This window comes from Urtica dioica, chromosome 4 (assembly GCF_054948205.1).
Source record: "Urtica dioica subsp. dioica isolate 48M chromosome 4, U.dioica_male_clone48M_v1_H2, whole genome shotgun sequence".
In the NCBI taxonomy this organism is placed as follows: domain Eukaryota; kingdom Viridiplantae; phylum Streptophyta; class Magnoliopsida; order Rosales; family Urticaceae; genus Urtica; species Urtica dioica.
This window is the reverse complement of record NC_142759.1, coordinates 10,828,304-10,846,709: the sequence shown is the minus strand read 5'-3', so window position 1 is coordinate 10,846,709 and position 18,406 is coordinate 10,828,304. Positions and strand designations below refer to the sequence as shown.

The following is an 18,406-nucleotide window of genomic DNA, read 5'->3' as shown; positions in this document are numbered from 1 at the left end:
AAAGTTGTAAGATGAATGCAATCTGAGGCACAATTATGTTCTACGAAAGGAAAACAAAAAACCTGTCATGGATCGATCTTGTTTTTAAAAAAGTACTTGCAGCCACAGTTCAAATTGTATGTCAATTTATGGCGGGAAAATTGGCAAACCTTTTTACAGGCTATATACACAAAACATCGAAAAAAAGCCTTGTTCAGTGCTCATCCGTTGCAAAGTTCGGGTCTGTTTTCGGATCCTCTTTCCTTCTGATCCATCTCAACACTTCAAGAGCAACGGTTGAGAGGAGAATTGCGCCCAAAATGAATCCATAGCCTATCTTCAAATCGTTCCCGGCGCCTCCGATTCGGATGCCGAGCAATATGTTCAGAGCAGCAAAAAAGAGAGCAAGCCTTCCCAACGAATGGTGATACCAATTCCAGTACTTGCGGATCTTTGTTTCCTTTCCTGGCCGAACGAAAAACGCCAAAATCTATGCATAACAGAACAAACCAGATAAACCAGTCATTTACGTTTTCTTGTCATTCACGCAACCAAATGTTCATAGTTAATACTGGATTTGGGACCTGAAGGATACTTGAAGAAAGAACAAAAATGCCAATGCCTCTGTGCGTGTGGAAATGGGCTCCGATGTTGTTGTAGAGCTGTTGGCCAAGGACCACAGAAGCAAGGCCAAACACAAACCCAATGAATTGGATGATCGAGTGAAGATAGAACCACAGAGGATCTTTGTGCTTGAAATATCTAGCCACTATTGCTCCACATGGAAGAATCAGACCCCATCCCAGTATCCCCAATATCCCATGCCTCTTCTTCATCCCTCCAAAATCACTCGGCCCACTTGTCGCAGACCCTGCCCAAATTTTTTTTTTTTTTTTTACCAGATCATGTAAACATCTAGTTAAGAGGTTCAGCAAAGAGCACGAAACCTGCGGAGAAATCAAAGACGAGGGTGGTTTTGTCATCGTGTTGGGTCAAATGGTGGCGCGTGGGATACCCGAAGCCGAAGGCGAAAATGAGTGGCTGGCGAGCAAGCGGTTGGTTGAACTTCATCTGGAATGCCAAGTAGATTCTGGGGCCGTGGAGCACGACGGAGGCAGGGATTCCGGTGAGCGGAAGTTCGCCTTTTCCGGCGATGACCTGCGACTTTCTGGAGCCCTGCAAATAAAACTGCTTCATCCTGGCCTCTCCTTTGCTTGTGACCCAACCCGCCATCGCGCTCGACCCAACCATCATCCCGTCTTTCGACAGCCCCATCCCAACCCACCCAGCCGTGTAAACCGCCGATAAGATTATGCTCACCACATTCTCCTCGTTCTGCGTGTACTGCAACCACATTTTTTTTTTGTTCTTTTTGTTATTGTTACATTTTCATTGCTATCACTGCAGGGTCGGATCCAATTATTTTTTGGACTGGTGTTTGCTGTTTGCTCCAATTTAAAATTAGACAAGTAACTCATCACCTTATAAATGTTGTGAGCTCTTATTATTTTTCTGATTTGGGATCCTTGAAATGGAAAGAGTTGTGAATCAAATTTAGAGGCGTGGAACATGTCGGAAGTGACGAAAAATTACATCCCCATGTCGGCCACATGCTACATGTTCATTTTTTTTTTGTATAGCTTCCACAGTTAGCCTAGAAATTGAGAAAATGATATGGTACTCTTTTGGGAGAATTTTGAGGAATAGCTATCTCTGCACTTAATTTCATGGAAGGTGACGTGAGTTGGGGCTTAAGAGGGACATGGTCCTCTTATGGAAGTGGTTGTGGTGATTCCGCTTGGAAAGAGACATTGGCAGCCAGAAATTGGTGATATATAAGGAAAAAATGTATAACTAAAAAGGGATTGGGTGGAAAGCGAAATTCATCCAAATTTTTACATAATTTGGTGATATATCACCAAATGTATAACTATTGGTGATATGAAACTCGCGTTAGTGTCTATTTTCTCACTTTCCCTTTTTCTTTTATTTTTCTTTACCCTGACATTTTTACATTACCTTGCATTTTATGGGAACTGTTACATAACTTCCCTGGGTTAAATTTCTAATCTTAGAAAGGAAGGCAAAGAACAAAAAAAAAACATCGACCTTGCAGGGTACACAAAAGAAGGAAAGCGTGATGAATTACGTACCCTCAAAACGAAAGTATTCCAAATTGGCTTGCAAACAAGGCTGGAGAGATTATTATACGGCGGTGGCAAAAAGCTTCCGAGATCGTTGTCGCAAATCTCGCTGCCACTTGCGTTGTAGCTGCTTTCACTCTCATCTTCGCCCACAACTATCGTCGTCGCTACGCATAAAACGACAACAAGAGACCTCAAAACATGACAAAAGCCTCTTCCAGGAATTTTGTTGGCCATTATTGGAAGAGGAAAGAACAAGAGGTTTGACTCTACCGACAGACTGGGAAAGACAGAAAGAAGAATAATAAGAAGCCAAAAACAGAGGGGAGAGAGAGAGAGAGAGACGAGTGGATGTGAGAGAAGTGAAAAGGACTGAACTTCTACTTAAAAGGTGGTTGATGAGTAATATATAGTCTCTTGGGTTCTAAGGTTCCATCGAATATAGCTGCTGTTGTTGCTTCTTTGTGGGGCCTTGGTAGTTGTGATTCCCGCCAATCCAATCTCTCTCTCTCTCTCTCAAATTATGTATTTGATAATTATTTCAGTTCCTTTGTGAGAAAGTAAAGCCATTCTAGACTTTAATTAGTTGTCCGCCCCCATTGTTTTGATTGAGAAAGGTTAGCAACAAATTTTGGTTTTTTATTTTATTTTATTATTTTATTTTATTTAAATTTTTTAAAATCAAAGAATTCTATTGGATATGATGGGGGTTTACAACAACTATAATGAAAATTTTAAGAGTCTCGTTACATAAATTGATTTTCTCTCAAGGCAAATCAAACCTATCGATAATATAAAATACAAGTATTGTGGTTTCAAAAGTGTGCCATAGTATGATAACATAACACCAATAGTGCAATGTACAACAATGACTCTTTAATACCCCCAACCATGAGGACTCCTCTTGCATAAAAGACAATCTTTCAAGACAACGATTTATCTCCATTATTTAATCTTAACAAATATTTTTTTTTTATAGTAATCTGAGCTTAAATGTTCCATGTAATCAAGTATATGAAATGTACGAATAAAAAATTGTAAAAAATAAAATGACTCTATTGAAAGTAATCATAATCATAAGATCTTAAAAAGTTATCGATATTTATACTTTTTAATTAATTTACTAATTTTAAACAAACTTTGATTATTTTACAAATTCATTAATTTTAATAGAATATATAGCTAAAATAAATATTTTTAATTTAAAGTTAAATATCTGTAGTATCCCTCGTGTTTAATCAAAATGCAAGATTTATCCCCTCTATTTCTATAAATATCAGATATATCCCTTCAGTTTAATATAAATGACATATATCTCCCCTAAAAAATGTTATATTACAAATATCACCTTTTTCGTTTATTTTTTACAAAAAAAAAAAAAATTGAACTCCCAAAAATACCCTTAATAGAATAAATATTTATTTACTGTTTTATTAAAAAAAAATCAAAATCTCTCTTTATAAAAAAAATCATTAACTTTTTATAAAGAAATTTTTTAATTTAATTTTTTTGTATATAGAATAGAAAATAAAAAATTATTTCATTAAGGGTATTTTGGGGAGTTTAAATTATTTTTTTGTAAAAAATAAACGAAAAAAGATGATATTTGTAATTTAACATTTTTTAGGGGATGTATATGTCATTTATATTAACTGAAGGGATATGTCTGATATTTCTAGAAATAGAGGGGATAAATCTCACATTTCGATTAAACACGAGGGGTACTCATGATATTTTCATGGGTCTATTGAAAATTAGATTAGTATTATTATGACGAGGTCAAGCGGCTATATAGCCAAATAGAACTTAACTTTTGCAAAATAGTCATAGTTTGTCAACTATAAGCAAACTAGTCAAAGTAAGATTAATCTAGGTTGGATTAAATTTAATCCCAACGAACTATAAAGACATAATGTAAGGTTTATGATGGCTGGATTAAAATTAATCGATGCATGATTAAATTTAATGACAATCTGGAAATCGAGGATCTGAAGCAGAACCGAAACATCTCCTTCTTCGGCGACGCGATTCTTGCGTCCTCGACGCTCGCGATGTTCCCGATCGCTCCGTCGATCTTACCTCTTGTCGGACTCTCCGTCACGGCGGCGGAGGCGAGGAGATCGACGGGGATTCAGGAGTGGATTCGACGGCAGCCCCTCATCCACAGCAGCCTCGCCGCCCTGTTTGGCCGCCGCCGGAGCACCCTCTTCCGCCGTCGCCGGAGCAGCCGCTGTAGCATCGGGCTCCGCCGGAGCCGCCTCTTCATCAGCCACGATCGAACGTGTTCTGTTTGGGGAAATTGTGTGAGGACCGTGTTTTGTTTGAGATTTTTGGGGAAGGATTTTTGAATTGGCTATTTTGCCCAACCTAATGAAACTATGACTATTTTGCAAAAGCCATAGTTTAAATTGGCTACTTCATGCCATTTTTTTTATTATTATTAGTTAGTTTATTTTTTTTTTTTAATTTAAATGGTAATTAGTTGTTGGGCCGCTTCAATAAATAATGATGAACTGTCAGAGGTTTGAATTCCAAATGATGATTCTGTACCACTATTTTTAGTAATAATAAATAAATAAACCATGTTTGCCATTTGTCTTGATCAACATAGATGAAAAACTAACATGTCTTCTCCTGTCTCTCTCCTTTTATTTTTTTCACTGATGCAATGATCAACTTATGAGCCTTTTATGTGTGCCTTGTGAGAGCTAATTTGCCCAAAGGGAAATTTACACGGGTAATACCATTTTAACAATATTTTACCAAAATCAATTATGATGTAAGTTTTACGAATATATTAGTAACTGAATTGTGAAAAAAAAACTATCATACGCTTAACAAAATTTTTCGCGAAATTTCTGAATTTGGTGATCCATATGTCACGATAATTAGAGAATTCGTGATTGATCTGTCATGAAATCCAACAATTTTATAATCGATTTCATCAAGGGTATAATAATTTTTTCACAACACATTTACTGATAGGTCCTAAAAAATTGTTTTATGGTCCTACAATAAGTTGAATGAGAAATCATTCAGGCTACTTGAACCAATTATAATTAAAAAATATTAACTATTTTATTTTATTTAAATAGCAAGTCTTTTCAACTTTTTAAACAAGTTTTATTTGTTCATTTTACTCTTATGTCCTTCCTTTGTGATTCATTTTTTTTTTCTTGATGTTAATCTAACAATTTCTAATTAATCTTTGATCCGCAATTATTTTCTTCTTTTGTTTTCATCAGTTTTTTTTTTCCTATTTTTAAAGCAGACACAGAGTTAATAATCTGGCATCTCTATTTACGTAATGGTCCTAATTTATAGAAATATAGGGCATGTAGTTTATAGACACTTTTTTAAAAAATTTAATTAATTTATAAAGATTCGTACTTATTGTAGGAGTAATAAATAGCGTTATCTATTTCTAGCTAATTATGAATCATTATATAGTTTATTTCAAAGATAAATTTGAATTTCAGAAGTTTTTTTTAATTGACATAAAACTGTCATGTTAATTTTGGAATTAAATTATATCAAATAATTGAATGACTATCTCAATTAACTATTCAAATATTAAGAATATAACTTAATTCATGTCTATATCTCTCACACGATATGACGGTGCTTCTTGTCTTAATTTGTTTTTTTTTTTAATTTGATTCGTTCATAAAACTTAAAAAGTCGCTTTTTAATGTCAATTAGAAGCGACTTGTTGCTTCTAATACCGACTTCTAAAAATTCGTCGCTTATAAATTTTAGAAGCGACATATTTAGGACATGTCACCTCAATTGTCGCTTCAAAATACTTGAAAATGTCACGGGAATACCTTGCGGCGGCGTCGGAGGTGCAGCGAGATGGAGTGGCGTCGTCGAAGCCGGCCGAGAGGAGTATAGCAGATCTGGTCGGAGCTTCTAAGAAGAGAGAGACGGTGTTTGTGTGTGTGTGTGTGTGTGTGTGAGAGAGAGAGAGAGAGAGAGAGAGAGAGAGAGAGAGAGAGAGAGAGAGAGAGAGAGATACTCCCCCCAAACCTTTCGTCGGAGGTCGCAAGGACTGAGGTGGTGGTCGGAGACAAAAATTGCATCGCAAGAATGGTTTGGTAAATTGTTTTGGCCAAAATCGGAATGAGGAAGAAGAAGAAGACAACCGCGATCTTATACTGTGACCTAATGTTTAGAAGTGGCATGTCGCTTCTAAATTTCAAGTCAAATTGAGCGACCTCGTTTCGTTAAAAACTGAAATAAATGAAGGGCTAAATGAACTGCTAAAAATTTCACCAAATCTAGAAGCAGCATGTCGCATTTAATATACGGAAAAGTTTTAAATATATTTTTTGAATTTTTATATATAAATTTTAATTACTCGATGATTGGCGTAAAAGCAACAAATCGCTTCTAATATCAAGATGTAGCTTCTAATAAGCTTCATTATTTACTTCCAATAAGTTCGAGCTCTAGCTCAAGCTCAAGCACTTCATGAGTCTAAAATCCGACTTCAGCAAAAAAAAATTGGTTGAAATCAATATGAGCGCTATTGAACAAATATAGAATCTTGAAACAAACAATAAAATTATATATATATATATATATATATGTTTTTTTTAGAAAAATGGCTCGGAACCATCTATTAGAACATGAGAATATAATCCTCGCAAATACACTATTAGACTTTATAGATCCAAGGAGCAATAAAGACTTACATCGAAAAAGATCTACTGCTAATGCTACATACAAATATAAAAAAATCAAGCTCTTTCAAATATCCCTTACTGGATGGTGGAGAGATCATATGAAATGCGGTCCATTGACCAGGATGGAGACATGTATTCAGGCTATATAGGCAAGAGTCTAACCGCATTTCCCGGACGAGAATGTGGACGACGACTAACCCGATCGACTCCAAACCAAAACATAACAACGAACCACACCAAGTTCACAACACAAAAAGAAACAAACAAAAAAAATGAAAAACCAACACTTAAAAACAGGATCCAACCCTTTCGCCTCGACCATCGGGAACGCCCCACTTCGCCACCGCCCCTTCATCTGAAAGACATGTTCAAGATCTACTGCTATAGAAAAGGTGGATACTTCGCCGTCGAGAACTGTCGCCGTCGCCGTTGAGATCTACCTGAACAGGGCTCAGGGAAGAGCGGCAACAATGCCAGAGACGGAGGCAAAGTCGGAGATGGAAGTTTCCGAGAGCAAGAACGTCGTGGACGGAGGTCTGGCAACACCGACGTCGCTGGCTTGGAGAGAGCAAAAAGGGGAGAGTAGATTTGAGAATGAAAAATCTAATACAAAAGCGAAATAAAAAAATTTGACTCCCCCAACCCCTGATGTGAGAAAGTCTGAGGGGGAGGGGGTGTGACGGCCACACTTGAGAAAGAACTAGGGTTCTTCTATTTCCAGATAGAAAAGAGGCATTTCATAGAATAGTTAACAATAAAATAATCTTTATTCTGCATATATAGATGCCAAATTATAATGACTTGGCCATTTAGCTAGGTAATTCTAAAATGGCAATACTTGTTGTAGTAGACCATGAAAATCAAATTCGATTAAACAAAAGGCAATAATAAAAACAAAGCATGACTATACTCACAAATTAACTCGGTGAGTTTTCCCTTGATCAACAAGAACACCAAATGATTAAACCTTCCTTAATTCACCGAAACATTCAAATCACGATAAAGAGACACTATTCACTCGCAAACTGTACAACAGTGAGCCCAAATATGCACTATTGTCACCGCCTCCTCAGAACTGATGCGTTATATATAAATATATACAACTCTGATTCACCGACGTTTCTACCGAGAAACAATATCTAATCAAGGGCTAGGCAAAGGAACTCTAAAAATATGTTCCTCACCACTCTCCTCATCAAACCTAGCTACCCATTTGCTCTTCTTCGCAAAATGAGCACTGCCTAGCGATGATGATCTACTCAAATTAGTCATTCTAGAATAGGAAGAAGAAGAAGAATCCCTAATATTACTCCTCTCTATCACAGTAATGACTTCCATACCCTTCCCAATAGGATATTGCTTCACCGACCTCACCACGAGCCTCTTCTTATCCAACGCCCTCCTGAAAAGCCCTAACCCTAACCCAGCTCGCTTGACACTCTGATCACCCATGGCGGCCGAGAAATTCTTAGCCACCACCACCGATCTCCTCGGGTTTACGTCGATCGAGCCAAGCACCCTCGCGAGGCCGTCGTCGCAGTTGACCAGCGAGAAGTCAACGTTGGAGTGGCGGGCGAGCAACTGGGCGGGGTCTCCGGTCTCGAACTCGACGAGGTCTTTGAGTCCCGAATCTCCGATCACTCTCTTCGACTCGGCGAGCACGTCCGGCTCCGGCAGAATGCAGACGAGCCTCCCGCCGGTGTGTCTGGCGGCGGCGGCGAGGGCTATCGTCGACGGCGACGCCACCGGAGCCACCTCGATGATCAGCTTCGCTCTCATTCCCGCTGCCAAAGCCGAGACGAACTCGCTGCTTCCAGGCTCTTGCGCTTTTCTTGATTGAATATCATCTCGTCGTCTCTTGTGAGTCTCGTGTTTGCACTGAAACAAAATCATGAAAATTATTTTAAGCATTTGAAAGAAAAAAAAATACATGATGACAAGGAGAGAAAGTGTGATTACAAGTTTAATGGTGTCAAGATAAGCTTTTGTTGCTGATGTTGCAGACCATTCCATACTCAAACCACCCATGTTAGAATTTAGAGTCGATTTATTAAAAACTTATTAATTGTTTCGAACTTGGGAGTAAATTTATATATAAATCCATCTCCTTGTTTTCTGTAAGAGGGTTTATGTTTGAGATAATACTTTTCTTTCTCTAAACGCGTCCGACTTCGTGTAAGTTGCTAAAACCGTGTCTAAATTTAGCAGAAACTAACTATCCTGAAATGGCAAATTACAGCTATTTAATGCATTCAGTCATTTGGGTCAAAGCTCCTATGTATGTACCGTTTTGATTTATTTCAGAGGAATAATTCAACTTTCGTTTCATTTTTGTGCACGCTTTACGGAGTTTCGTTTCTTCGTTCAAAATCTTCTTCTTAGGGCCCTTCTTTTAGGTATATTTACGTACTAAATTTAGTGATATTATTCCATGGAATGTTTCGCTAAATAACTGAAAAGTACCAGATAAAATAAAATTATGGGAAGCTTATTGAATAAGAATTCATTTTGTTAACAATATTTTTTTTGTTTTATTATTTTTTTTTATGCCCACACTAAAAGATAGGTGTTATATTCATGTTTGGGGCGGACTAATTAAAGTCAACTATCAATTTTCTCAAGGAAATAGCCGACTTAAAGGCAACAACATTTCAATTTCAGTGTTTCCATAATACCCAACATATACCCAAACAACACATACAAAAACAATCTTGGGGTTTAAGCAAACATGTTATTTGTTTAAATAGACTTAACATGTGGCTAGAGACTGAGCCAACTAAAGTCTTGGAGGGGTTTAGGCCTCACTCAATTTTTTTTAGGGTCAAGCGGCTAAATGGCCAAATAGAACTTAAGGATTTGCAAAATAGCCAAAGTTTATCAAGTATAAGCAAAATAGCCAAGCTGCGATTATTAATCCAGGTAGGATTAAATTTAATCCAGACAAGATATCGGGATTAAATTTAATCCAGGCAGGATTAATTTAGTCCAGGGATTTTATTCAGCCTTAAAATTTAATCATCGACCTTCTCCGATCTTCTTCTTCTCAGACCTCCTTCCAGTCACCGCAATCGCACAGATCTTACCTCCCGTCGGACTCTCCGTCACGGCGGCGAAGGCGAGGAGATCGACGGAGATTCGCGACTCTCCGTCACGCTACGGCGACGAGGCGGGCTTCCTCGCTGGAAAGGTTCGTCGCCGGAGCTCCTGCCCTCCCTCGCCGGCGAGATAGTCGCCGCCGCCCGCCACATGGCCGACCACCGCCCGCGGCCGGGCCCCGCAGTGCTGCGCATGGAAGTCGAGATGGTCCTCCCGGTCGACAGAATCCCCGGCGGCGAGGTGATCGAGAGTCTGCAGAGAGTGATGGCTATTTTGGCTAACATAATAAAACTATGGCTATTTTGCAAAAGTCATAGTTTGAATTGGCTAGTTCATGCCATTTTTCCTTTTTTTTAATACTTTTTACATAAATTTAAATTTATCCTATTATTTTTACTCTGAAAATTTGTAAATCAACCCCCCCATAAAAAAATTCACTTTAACCCCTCCTAAGTTTGGAGTCTAGCTCCGTCCTTGGATGTGGCCTAAGGTTCTAACAAATCCTCTGACGGTGAAGATACTCTCCCATGACCGATGATAAAGTTAATCTTCTAACACAAATATTCAATAACATGTTTGGACACAAAATTTACAGTGATCAATCTCAACGTGAGATTTATGTCTACTTTGTCGCTGCAAATTTCACTATAAACCAATATGGAAATGGTATTTACATGTTCTCTCTCTATATTATTTCCGCACACACCACTTCTGACGGCTACATGAGATATTTATAGAGAAAAAAATTAGGATAACAGACATGCCTGAAATATCTTTGACCTAATACCTTGACCAAAAACGACATACGCATTGTCCCCTGGTCTCCAACCCGACCTAGTCAGCTCGGCATACCGACCTCAGTCTTCCGCATAGCAACACGGCACCATTCTTCAGGTTGGCAACTCCGTGACCGATTAGACTCCACATCTCAACAAAACATTATTATACAAATCTTTCAGTCTCCCTTGGGAAGATTGATAGATTAGTGGATCTAACAGCACAAGCAGACTCTGAGCATTTTACCGCTGAAGTTGAAGTAGTCACTGAGATGATGGCCCCCCTACCTTTTTAAGAAATTTAAGGAGATAAAAGGAACAGGTCAGCCATTTGGAAAAGATGAACCAAAAGCTGAAAGTGTACATGCCAGAGGTTTGAGGGTTACCATGGTCATCCTAGATAACTATAACCCTCAGTTATTAAACGGGATGCAAGTCGTTGACTCTAACCCAAATCATCGGATGTCTTGAAAAAACGCCAAAGATAACCGAAGAATTTGACATTGGCTGCGTTTGGTTGAGATTAAAATGCCCTGTTTTTGTTTTTAGAAAAAACTAAACTCCTTATCTGGTGTTTGGCAAAACTGTTTTTACAAAAAACTTCAAAAGCGATTTTAGATTTTGTACATGAGATGGAAAAGCTAGGATTCTTAGCTTTTAGAAAAAGTGGTTTTAATTTTGCTATACAAATTACCGTAATATCCTCGTACAAAGTATTTCTAAGTCATTTGTATGATATTTTAAATTCTATCTCCCTTCATAAATTGTGAGAATTTTCGTACCATAATACATAACTTTTCTCTTTGCCTCATCTTTTTTTTTTCTATCTAAGAGTGAAACTTGTTCAAAAATGATTTGTGCATTTTATTGGAATATCGTTGACCGTTGGAGTCCAATAATAGTATTTCTTGTTACGCTATCTTTTTTTCTCTTTGATTCTTTTCAGAAAAAAAATATTATTCATATATATGCATATAAATAAACATATTAATAATTTTTATTTAATTTTTAAGAACATGTCTATTTTAGTCTATTTACAATAATATATTTATTTTACCAAACGCTAAATCAACTTTTGTTATCAGCAACAACTGTTTTATAAACGGTTGACCAAACATTTGTCAGTTTTTGAAAAAAACAGTTTTTTTTCAAAAACTGAATCTAAAATCACTTTTTTTTTAAAACAAAGCTACGTCAAACGGTCCATTACCTATATCTTCTTTGAAATAAAATATTTTCAAGTGGTTCTAGCCCCCCAAGCAATAATTCAGGCTTGAGAAGACTAGGTCAAAGATGAGTATGACCGGCCAAGGAAAGATAATCCAAAAATAACAACAATGCGAGAACAAACAAAGTGTGCTTTTGGAAGTTGGAGGTGTCAAAGATGACTAATTAATATGAATATCGGATTGTTTCAAAACTATGATGATTTATAACTTTTTTTTATAAAAATTTATGAATATTGTTTAATTCTATAAATATGACCATATATGTCAATAAACAGAGTTTTTTTTTATTGACATGTTTGTCAATAAATCATATTTTTGGAATAAGAAATTATGGTCATAATTTTGATAATATTTTAAAATATAAAAATAAATTCGACAACTTATATCATATTTTGAGCGGGGCTCTTTAATCAGATCCGTTCTCATCAGTGACGGAGACCAACATCGACATTTTTATACATTAATTACGTACGCTACATTTTCAGTAGAAGTCTTTTTTTTTCGGTAGCATACGATGTGCAAGATCTTTCACCCCAAAATCAAATACATGGGATGATTTAGTTTAAATATAATTTTTTGTTCAATTAACCATGTTAATTTATAAACATGTAATTTCGAATGCCAAGAACATGAATCAATGCGCTAGGACTCAAATGCATGTCTTCCTCTTTTGGTCTTCGTATTAAGGATTCTAATACGTTACTTGAGTTAAGTTAAGTGGTGTTTTATTTTTATCACTTTTCAAACGATCAGCGAACATATTTGCACATAAGCTCGCTCGCTCATCATGGTTATCGTCTAATTGTATCCTTAAGGGGATTCATGCCCCAGACCCAGAGGATGTTGTTGCTTGGTTTAATAAAATAAAAAGCCCACTTTCTAAAAATTAAAAAAAAAAAATGCGGTGGGAGATAGTCATCTATTAATATTAATAGTTTCCGTATTTTTGTGGATACTATGCGACAACATATTATTCTTCCTCAATTTAAGACGGTGATGTATATATACACGCATGTGTGTGTGTGTGTGTGTGTGTATCTTTTCATATTCATCGTGGCTTTGTATTTCCAATATCTACCGATCGAATAACTCATAACATCATTTACAGTTTTACACCTAATATAGGTGCAATATTAATAGACAAACAAGGAATCGGCTGTGATCGAGGTGGCGAAGCAGGCTTGTAATATTATACAATTTAATTAAAGTAAACGTATCACTGGACATACATGTGTGTACAACATGGAAACCAATTTTTGACTAACACATAAATCCTAATAACCATATGAGACAACTTAGCAATTGAATTTATTAATGAGATAACTTAACAATCAATGATCAAACTTCTTAAGAAATGAACAAAAATAAAAATAGCCGACAATTTTAAAAATAGAACAATATATGAGTATCTTGTTTGGTTGTGTTCTTGGAAAGACATCCCACTATTAATTTTTTTTTTTACTTGACTAGCCCTTTTTCTATCACAGCATCTTTAACGAGATTGAGAGCTTCAGCGATATCATCACACAACTGGTGAGGATTAGGAAAAGAAATTTCATCCACTGACAGCACAAGAGTTATTTTGTTAATATAACTCTGGAAATTGATCATCAATGCCTGCAATATTATAACACAAGGTTAACCCTTTAGCCCTATCATTTTTTTAATCTGCGGAAAAAAAATATTAACTGTAACTATGAACGTATTAAATTCACAATTTGACGATGTTTTGAAAAGTAATTTTTGCCAAACAATAAGTTTTCTAGCCTCGGGAAGCCAAAGGCTAATTAACTCTCTGGGAAACAAATTATTAGCACAAAAATTTAATGAGTAATAACATCACTTACGTGTGGTTGGCCATAAGAAGTGGGAGCTAGGTACGCCAATTCATGGCCGTAGAAACCAATTTCTTCTTGTGGCCCAACCATATTAGAGAACACCAATGAGGTATTCAAGAAAATGCCGTGGGATTGGTCACTCGCTTTCTGTATAATTAATTATCAATTTATAAAACCAAAGCAAACTATTAACCACACGAACAGAAAGCAGTAAATGATATATTTTATATTCATATATCCGAATATACCTTGACGCCAAAGAATCTGAGAACGAAGTTGGCAATGGCAGAAGTACAAAGAACTTCGAGAGAGTGCTTCTTTCGGTCAATGATGGCTTTGGCTGTACGAATGTAATCCAGTGGATCTTTCTTGAACCCAATGCTCAAAGGAAGAAGAATATAACCGACCCAATTACCCCATTTTGCTTTTGTGTTTTTCTCCATCATATCAGCTAAATCCTATCATTTTTTTTGTTGGAAAATAAAATCGTATCAAAGACTATTTATTCATAGCTAAGCAAATAGAAAATTTGATTTAATATTTTGCATTATATATACTTACCTGAATTCCTGCTGATGGTCTAATGTTGATGAGCAAAATAGACCTGATACGAATGTTCTTTGGGAGGTTGTTTTTCTCCTCGGTTTCCCCTTTGTCATTATTGTTAATTTCACCTATTTACATACATCAACACATATACAGATTAGGTGATCATCAATACCTTTTTGGCCATGTATTCAAAATCCTTTTAAAAAATTAATGAATAAAATATATATAGTAATTATAATATTTATTATTGCAGTAAATAATCACTTTGAAATAAACTATATATATTTTTATCATGATAGTACAACTATTTTACCCAATTTAGGGCATCTCATTTTGAAGGTCCTCCACCCTCAAAACTATAATATTAAAAGCAATCTACTCAAATACACACCCTCAAATTTAACTCTAAGAAAATTTATACATTACGTATTAGTCTTAATATTTAATAATATTAAATATTAGTATACCTCCACAAATAATAATAAAAGGTCCATAAGTTAAAATACTATTAGTTTGTGTTAATTTACACCATCAATGTTTTTCAAAATTCTAACTGCAGCCCACAATTATTTCAAAAACTAAGCTCTTACCATATCTCCGGTTCAGATATTTGGTTAAACCAGCCTGCGTGATTCCAAATGCGACGTCGTTTATGGTCTGCAAAATGGCAACACACGTTCGTTAATGCATTTATTATAGTAAGAATAATGTGAATTGAGTAAATGACTAAATTTATACATATATATATATATACATATAGCTTTTTCTTTCTTCAAGAGCATTTATATAGGAGCAGGATGTATATGATGTACCATAAATGCTAAGACAAGTTTTTAGAATTTCAAAGCGGTAATTTATTTGTTAATTTGTAGGAGTTTGTTTGAAGGTGCATAAATTCATGAGCTGTCAAACTTCTCATCAGGTTTTCCAGCAAAGAGAAAACAACGACGACAGGAAATACATAGAGGTCATAAGCTTATTAGTAATAAAGACATTGTTTTAGTAGGTACAACTAGTTAGTTGCTAGTTATTACCCTATAGCTTCTTATATATTTATGGACTGGGTCCTCCAAGTTTGTTCCTCTTATTTCTTTTTTAAATAAAGGTTCTCCTAGTATGTGGTACACATTTATGCTGGACAATATATATTATCTACAACACATATACATAATATTTATAAGGAAGCTAATTTGACCTACTACCTCGATGTCACTGTAGTAAAAAATAAATAATTAATTATCTTGAACGTCTATAATAAATTTTAGTTTTAAAGTTGTATAAAAAAAGTAACACCCCACAACAACTTTACAAAGTTATTATGATTAAATTATGCACACCAAAGTTATAATAACATATAATATGAAACCGGTCCCATATCCGAGGGAATTATTAATTCTGTAGAACATTTTAGAAACTAAATTTTGATAGACATTAAAGAGCCATAGTTAGAAGTACATAATATATAAATAGAAGTAAAAAAAAAAAATAAGAAAAAAATATATATAGAAGAAAAGTACATAATATATAAATAGAAGTACAAAATAAAAAAAAATAAAAGATAAAAAAGTATATAGAAGAAAATTTCATAAAAGTAAGGGATTGATATACAATATAACAACAAATATGGAAGTGCAAAATCGCGGTAGAACTAGAGCTTACAGTGATTTTGCACCGATATAGGATGAAATGAAAGCGTAATAAAAACAAGAAAGAACAAAACTTTTTGGGAAAAAAAACTTAGGAGGAACATTGACTCAAACCAAGTGAGACAAATCGACTATGTGTGAAAAAAATTCAACCACTCCAAAGCAACTGACAACAAATTAAAGTGAATTAATTAGCCAGGGAGAAGGAAAACAAGAAGAGTGGTTAAAGCGCACTTACCAGATTCATAGCGTTCTTGATGAGCTTCATATCATCGAGACTCATGGTCCTGTGGACAATCCGGCGAGGGTTCTTGACGCTGTCCGGCGGAGCCGAGATGGGCGTTTGCGTATCAGCCACGTACCACGTGGCAGCCATGAAAGCCACCACGTCGACGACGGTGTTCCAGAGGAGCTGGACGAGCCAGCATAGGCCGAAGAGGCACTGGGTGGGGCCCACGGAGCGGATGAAGCCGCGGCCGTCCCTCTTCTTCTCGGGGAGAGTCGGGAGCGCGGTGGGGTCCGCCACCTGGCGCGTGCAGGCCAAGAGGAGGGAAATGAGGGACGTGCCGTCTCCGAGCGAGTGGTGGATCCGGAAGATTCCGATCCCTTCCGCGGCCGGGTTTGTCGTCTTCACGTTCAGCACGTGGATCTCCCACATCGGCCTCGTCTTGTCAACCTCCGACTTCGAAAGCTCGTAGATGTAGTCCTCCACGAACTTGTCCGGAGATTCCAGATTCTCTGGAATCTCCGGAACTATCACGTGCTTGTCCAAGTCCACTTTTGTCTTAACCCACTTCATTTTCCCTCCATCTTTCTCATCCACAACCTGATCGATCCCCCCCAAAAAAAAAAAAATTTTAAAATTTTAAAATTAAATGTGCCCTAAATTTGCTAAAACCAATGATGAAAACAAAAGTTTCCCCAAATACATGGTGGGGAATGTTTTTTTTTTACTTAATTTATGTATATAATAAATTAGGGTTTTGTTTACCGAGATACTTGAGAAGCGAGGGTGTTTGAGAAGAGTATCGGGCAACTTGGCCTTGGCGATTTCGAGCATGATTTTTGTCTTGGAAGCCAAGATAGCGACGACGTGGACGTTGAAGTTGGGCTCGTGGAACATACGGCCCGATGGGCTGACGGGCTCTCCGTCGATGCCACAGCCCTTGTCGGTCACTTCTTGCTCGATCCCTCTGCTCCGCCGCTTCGTCTCTATCGGCTTCAGATCCACCTTCAATGCTCTCCATCTAAGCCCTTCCTCAGACCCCATTTCTATTATTCACAATTACAAGGTGTCAATAGAATAATACAACTGTGAAGGTATGTGATCCACAACAGCTTGCTCTCAAACCCCTATTTATAGACTATACTTTATTACAGATATGGACTGCTAGTTCAGTTGCTTCTTTGTGGGCATTGAGTCTGAGTGTTGGTCCTAGCTAGCTTTTGGATTTTTTTTTTTTTAAATAATTTTTTTTTCTACTTGGTGATAGGAATGTAGATGGCATTGCATATGGAGTGTAGTTGATTAATGAAGGGTTTCACAACAACCTTCAACTACCATATCCAAGACATTTAATGTGCTTTTTCGACAGTGTGTTATTCTTGCGTGCCATGCTATTTTCAAAGCTTGTTTTCACTCCCTCGTAGTGTTCCAGTAATTATGGTTATGAGACGAAATAATTTACTCCCAATACTAATTTATATATAAAAAAAACATATCTAGCTAGCCTTTTTTTTTTTTTTTTTTTTTATATATACTTCATTCTTTGAATGTATCTAGCAGTTGTACTTGGAATTAGGATCGTCGCTTTAGATAATTTAGAGTTTATTTAGATTTTAGACTACTACGTATTGTTATTGCTCTTTCCATCTTTTAATTTGTAATAGGTGAGTAGATCTTTAGTCTTTTTCCCTTTAAATATCTTTAGGTTACGAAACTAATAATGTTTCAGCTTTTTTTTTTTTTTTTTTTTTTTTTTAATAACACAGCGTTTTAGCTTCTACTAGCTGTCTATATAACGATTAATTTGTGTAAAAAATTAATAAGCAGCTACTTATTTTATGTTATGCGACTATATTTATGTACATATAGTGTGCGCGTGCGCGTATATATATATTTAAAGGTTTTTTTTTTAACAACGTGATGTATTATGCTACTGTTTATAAATATGTTTCGTAGCTAGGATCCTAAAGTAAAAAAGCATTAAATTTTTGGGCAATTAAACTAGTATCCAATATTCCACCATCTTTTTAAAAAATAGTCAAAATTTTATTTTATTAATAAAATAGTCCATCAGTGCAAAATTAATTAAATTAACTGAACATTTAATTAAATTAACTGTTCAATTAATTTAATTAACTTCGGACCTGTGAACTATTTTCTTATTAAAATAAAATTTTAGTTAAAATTTCAAAAGAAATTAGGAAATTGACTAGTTACAATTATAAATTATGTACC

At 36.1% G+C, this 18,406-nt stretch overlaps 3 protein-coding genes across 3 annotated transcripts; all 3 read right to left on the bottom strand.

Annotated features, from left to right (window-relative positions):
* Positions 1–29: 29 nt before the first annotated feature.
* LOC149400347 (Cytochrome b561/ferric reductase transmembrane with DOMON related domain-containing protein) lies at positions 30–2,499 on the bottom strand. The gene is made up of 4 exons (XM_089612490.1): positions 2,133–2,499; positions 927–1,323; positions 564–850; positions 30–469 (listed from the first exon to the last, which is right to left on the bottom strand). The coding sequence occupies exons 1-4, from the start codon at positions 2,358–2,360 to the stop codon at positions 194–196; spliced, it is 1,188 nt and encodes a 395-aa protein (XP_089468616.1). The 5' UTR covers positions 2,361–2,499; the 3' UTR covers positions 30–193.
* Positions 2,500–7,954: 5,455 nt separating this feature from the next.
* Positions 7,955–8,857, bottom strand: LOC149400346 (uncharacterized). Its single transcript, XM_089610415.1, has 2 exons — positions 8,771–8,857; positions 7,955–8,689 (listed from the first exon to the last, which is right to left on the bottom strand). The coding sequence occupies exons 1-2, from the start codon at positions 8,837–8,839 to the stop codon at positions 7,955–7,957; spliced, it is 804 nt and encodes a 267-aa protein (XP_089466541.1). The 5' UTR covers positions 8,840–8,857.
* Positions 8,858–13,080: 4,223 nt separating this feature from the next.
* LOC149400345 (medium-chain-alcohol O-fatty-acyltransferase-like) lies at positions 13,081–17,456 on the bottom strand. Its single transcript, XM_089613645.1, has 7 exons — positions 16,937–17,456; positions 16,184–16,771; positions 14,890–14,956; positions 14,312–14,424; positions 13,999–14,208; positions 13,760–13,897; positions 13,081–13,529 (listed from the first exon to the last, which is right to left on the bottom strand). The coding sequence occupies exons 1-7, from the start codon at positions 17,213–17,215 to the stop codon at positions 13,371–13,373; spliced, it is 1,554 nt and encodes a 517-aa protein (XP_089469771.1). The 5' UTR covers positions 17,216–17,456; the 3' UTR covers positions 13,081–13,370.
* Between the last annotated feature and the right edge of the window lie 950 nt (positions 17,457–18,406).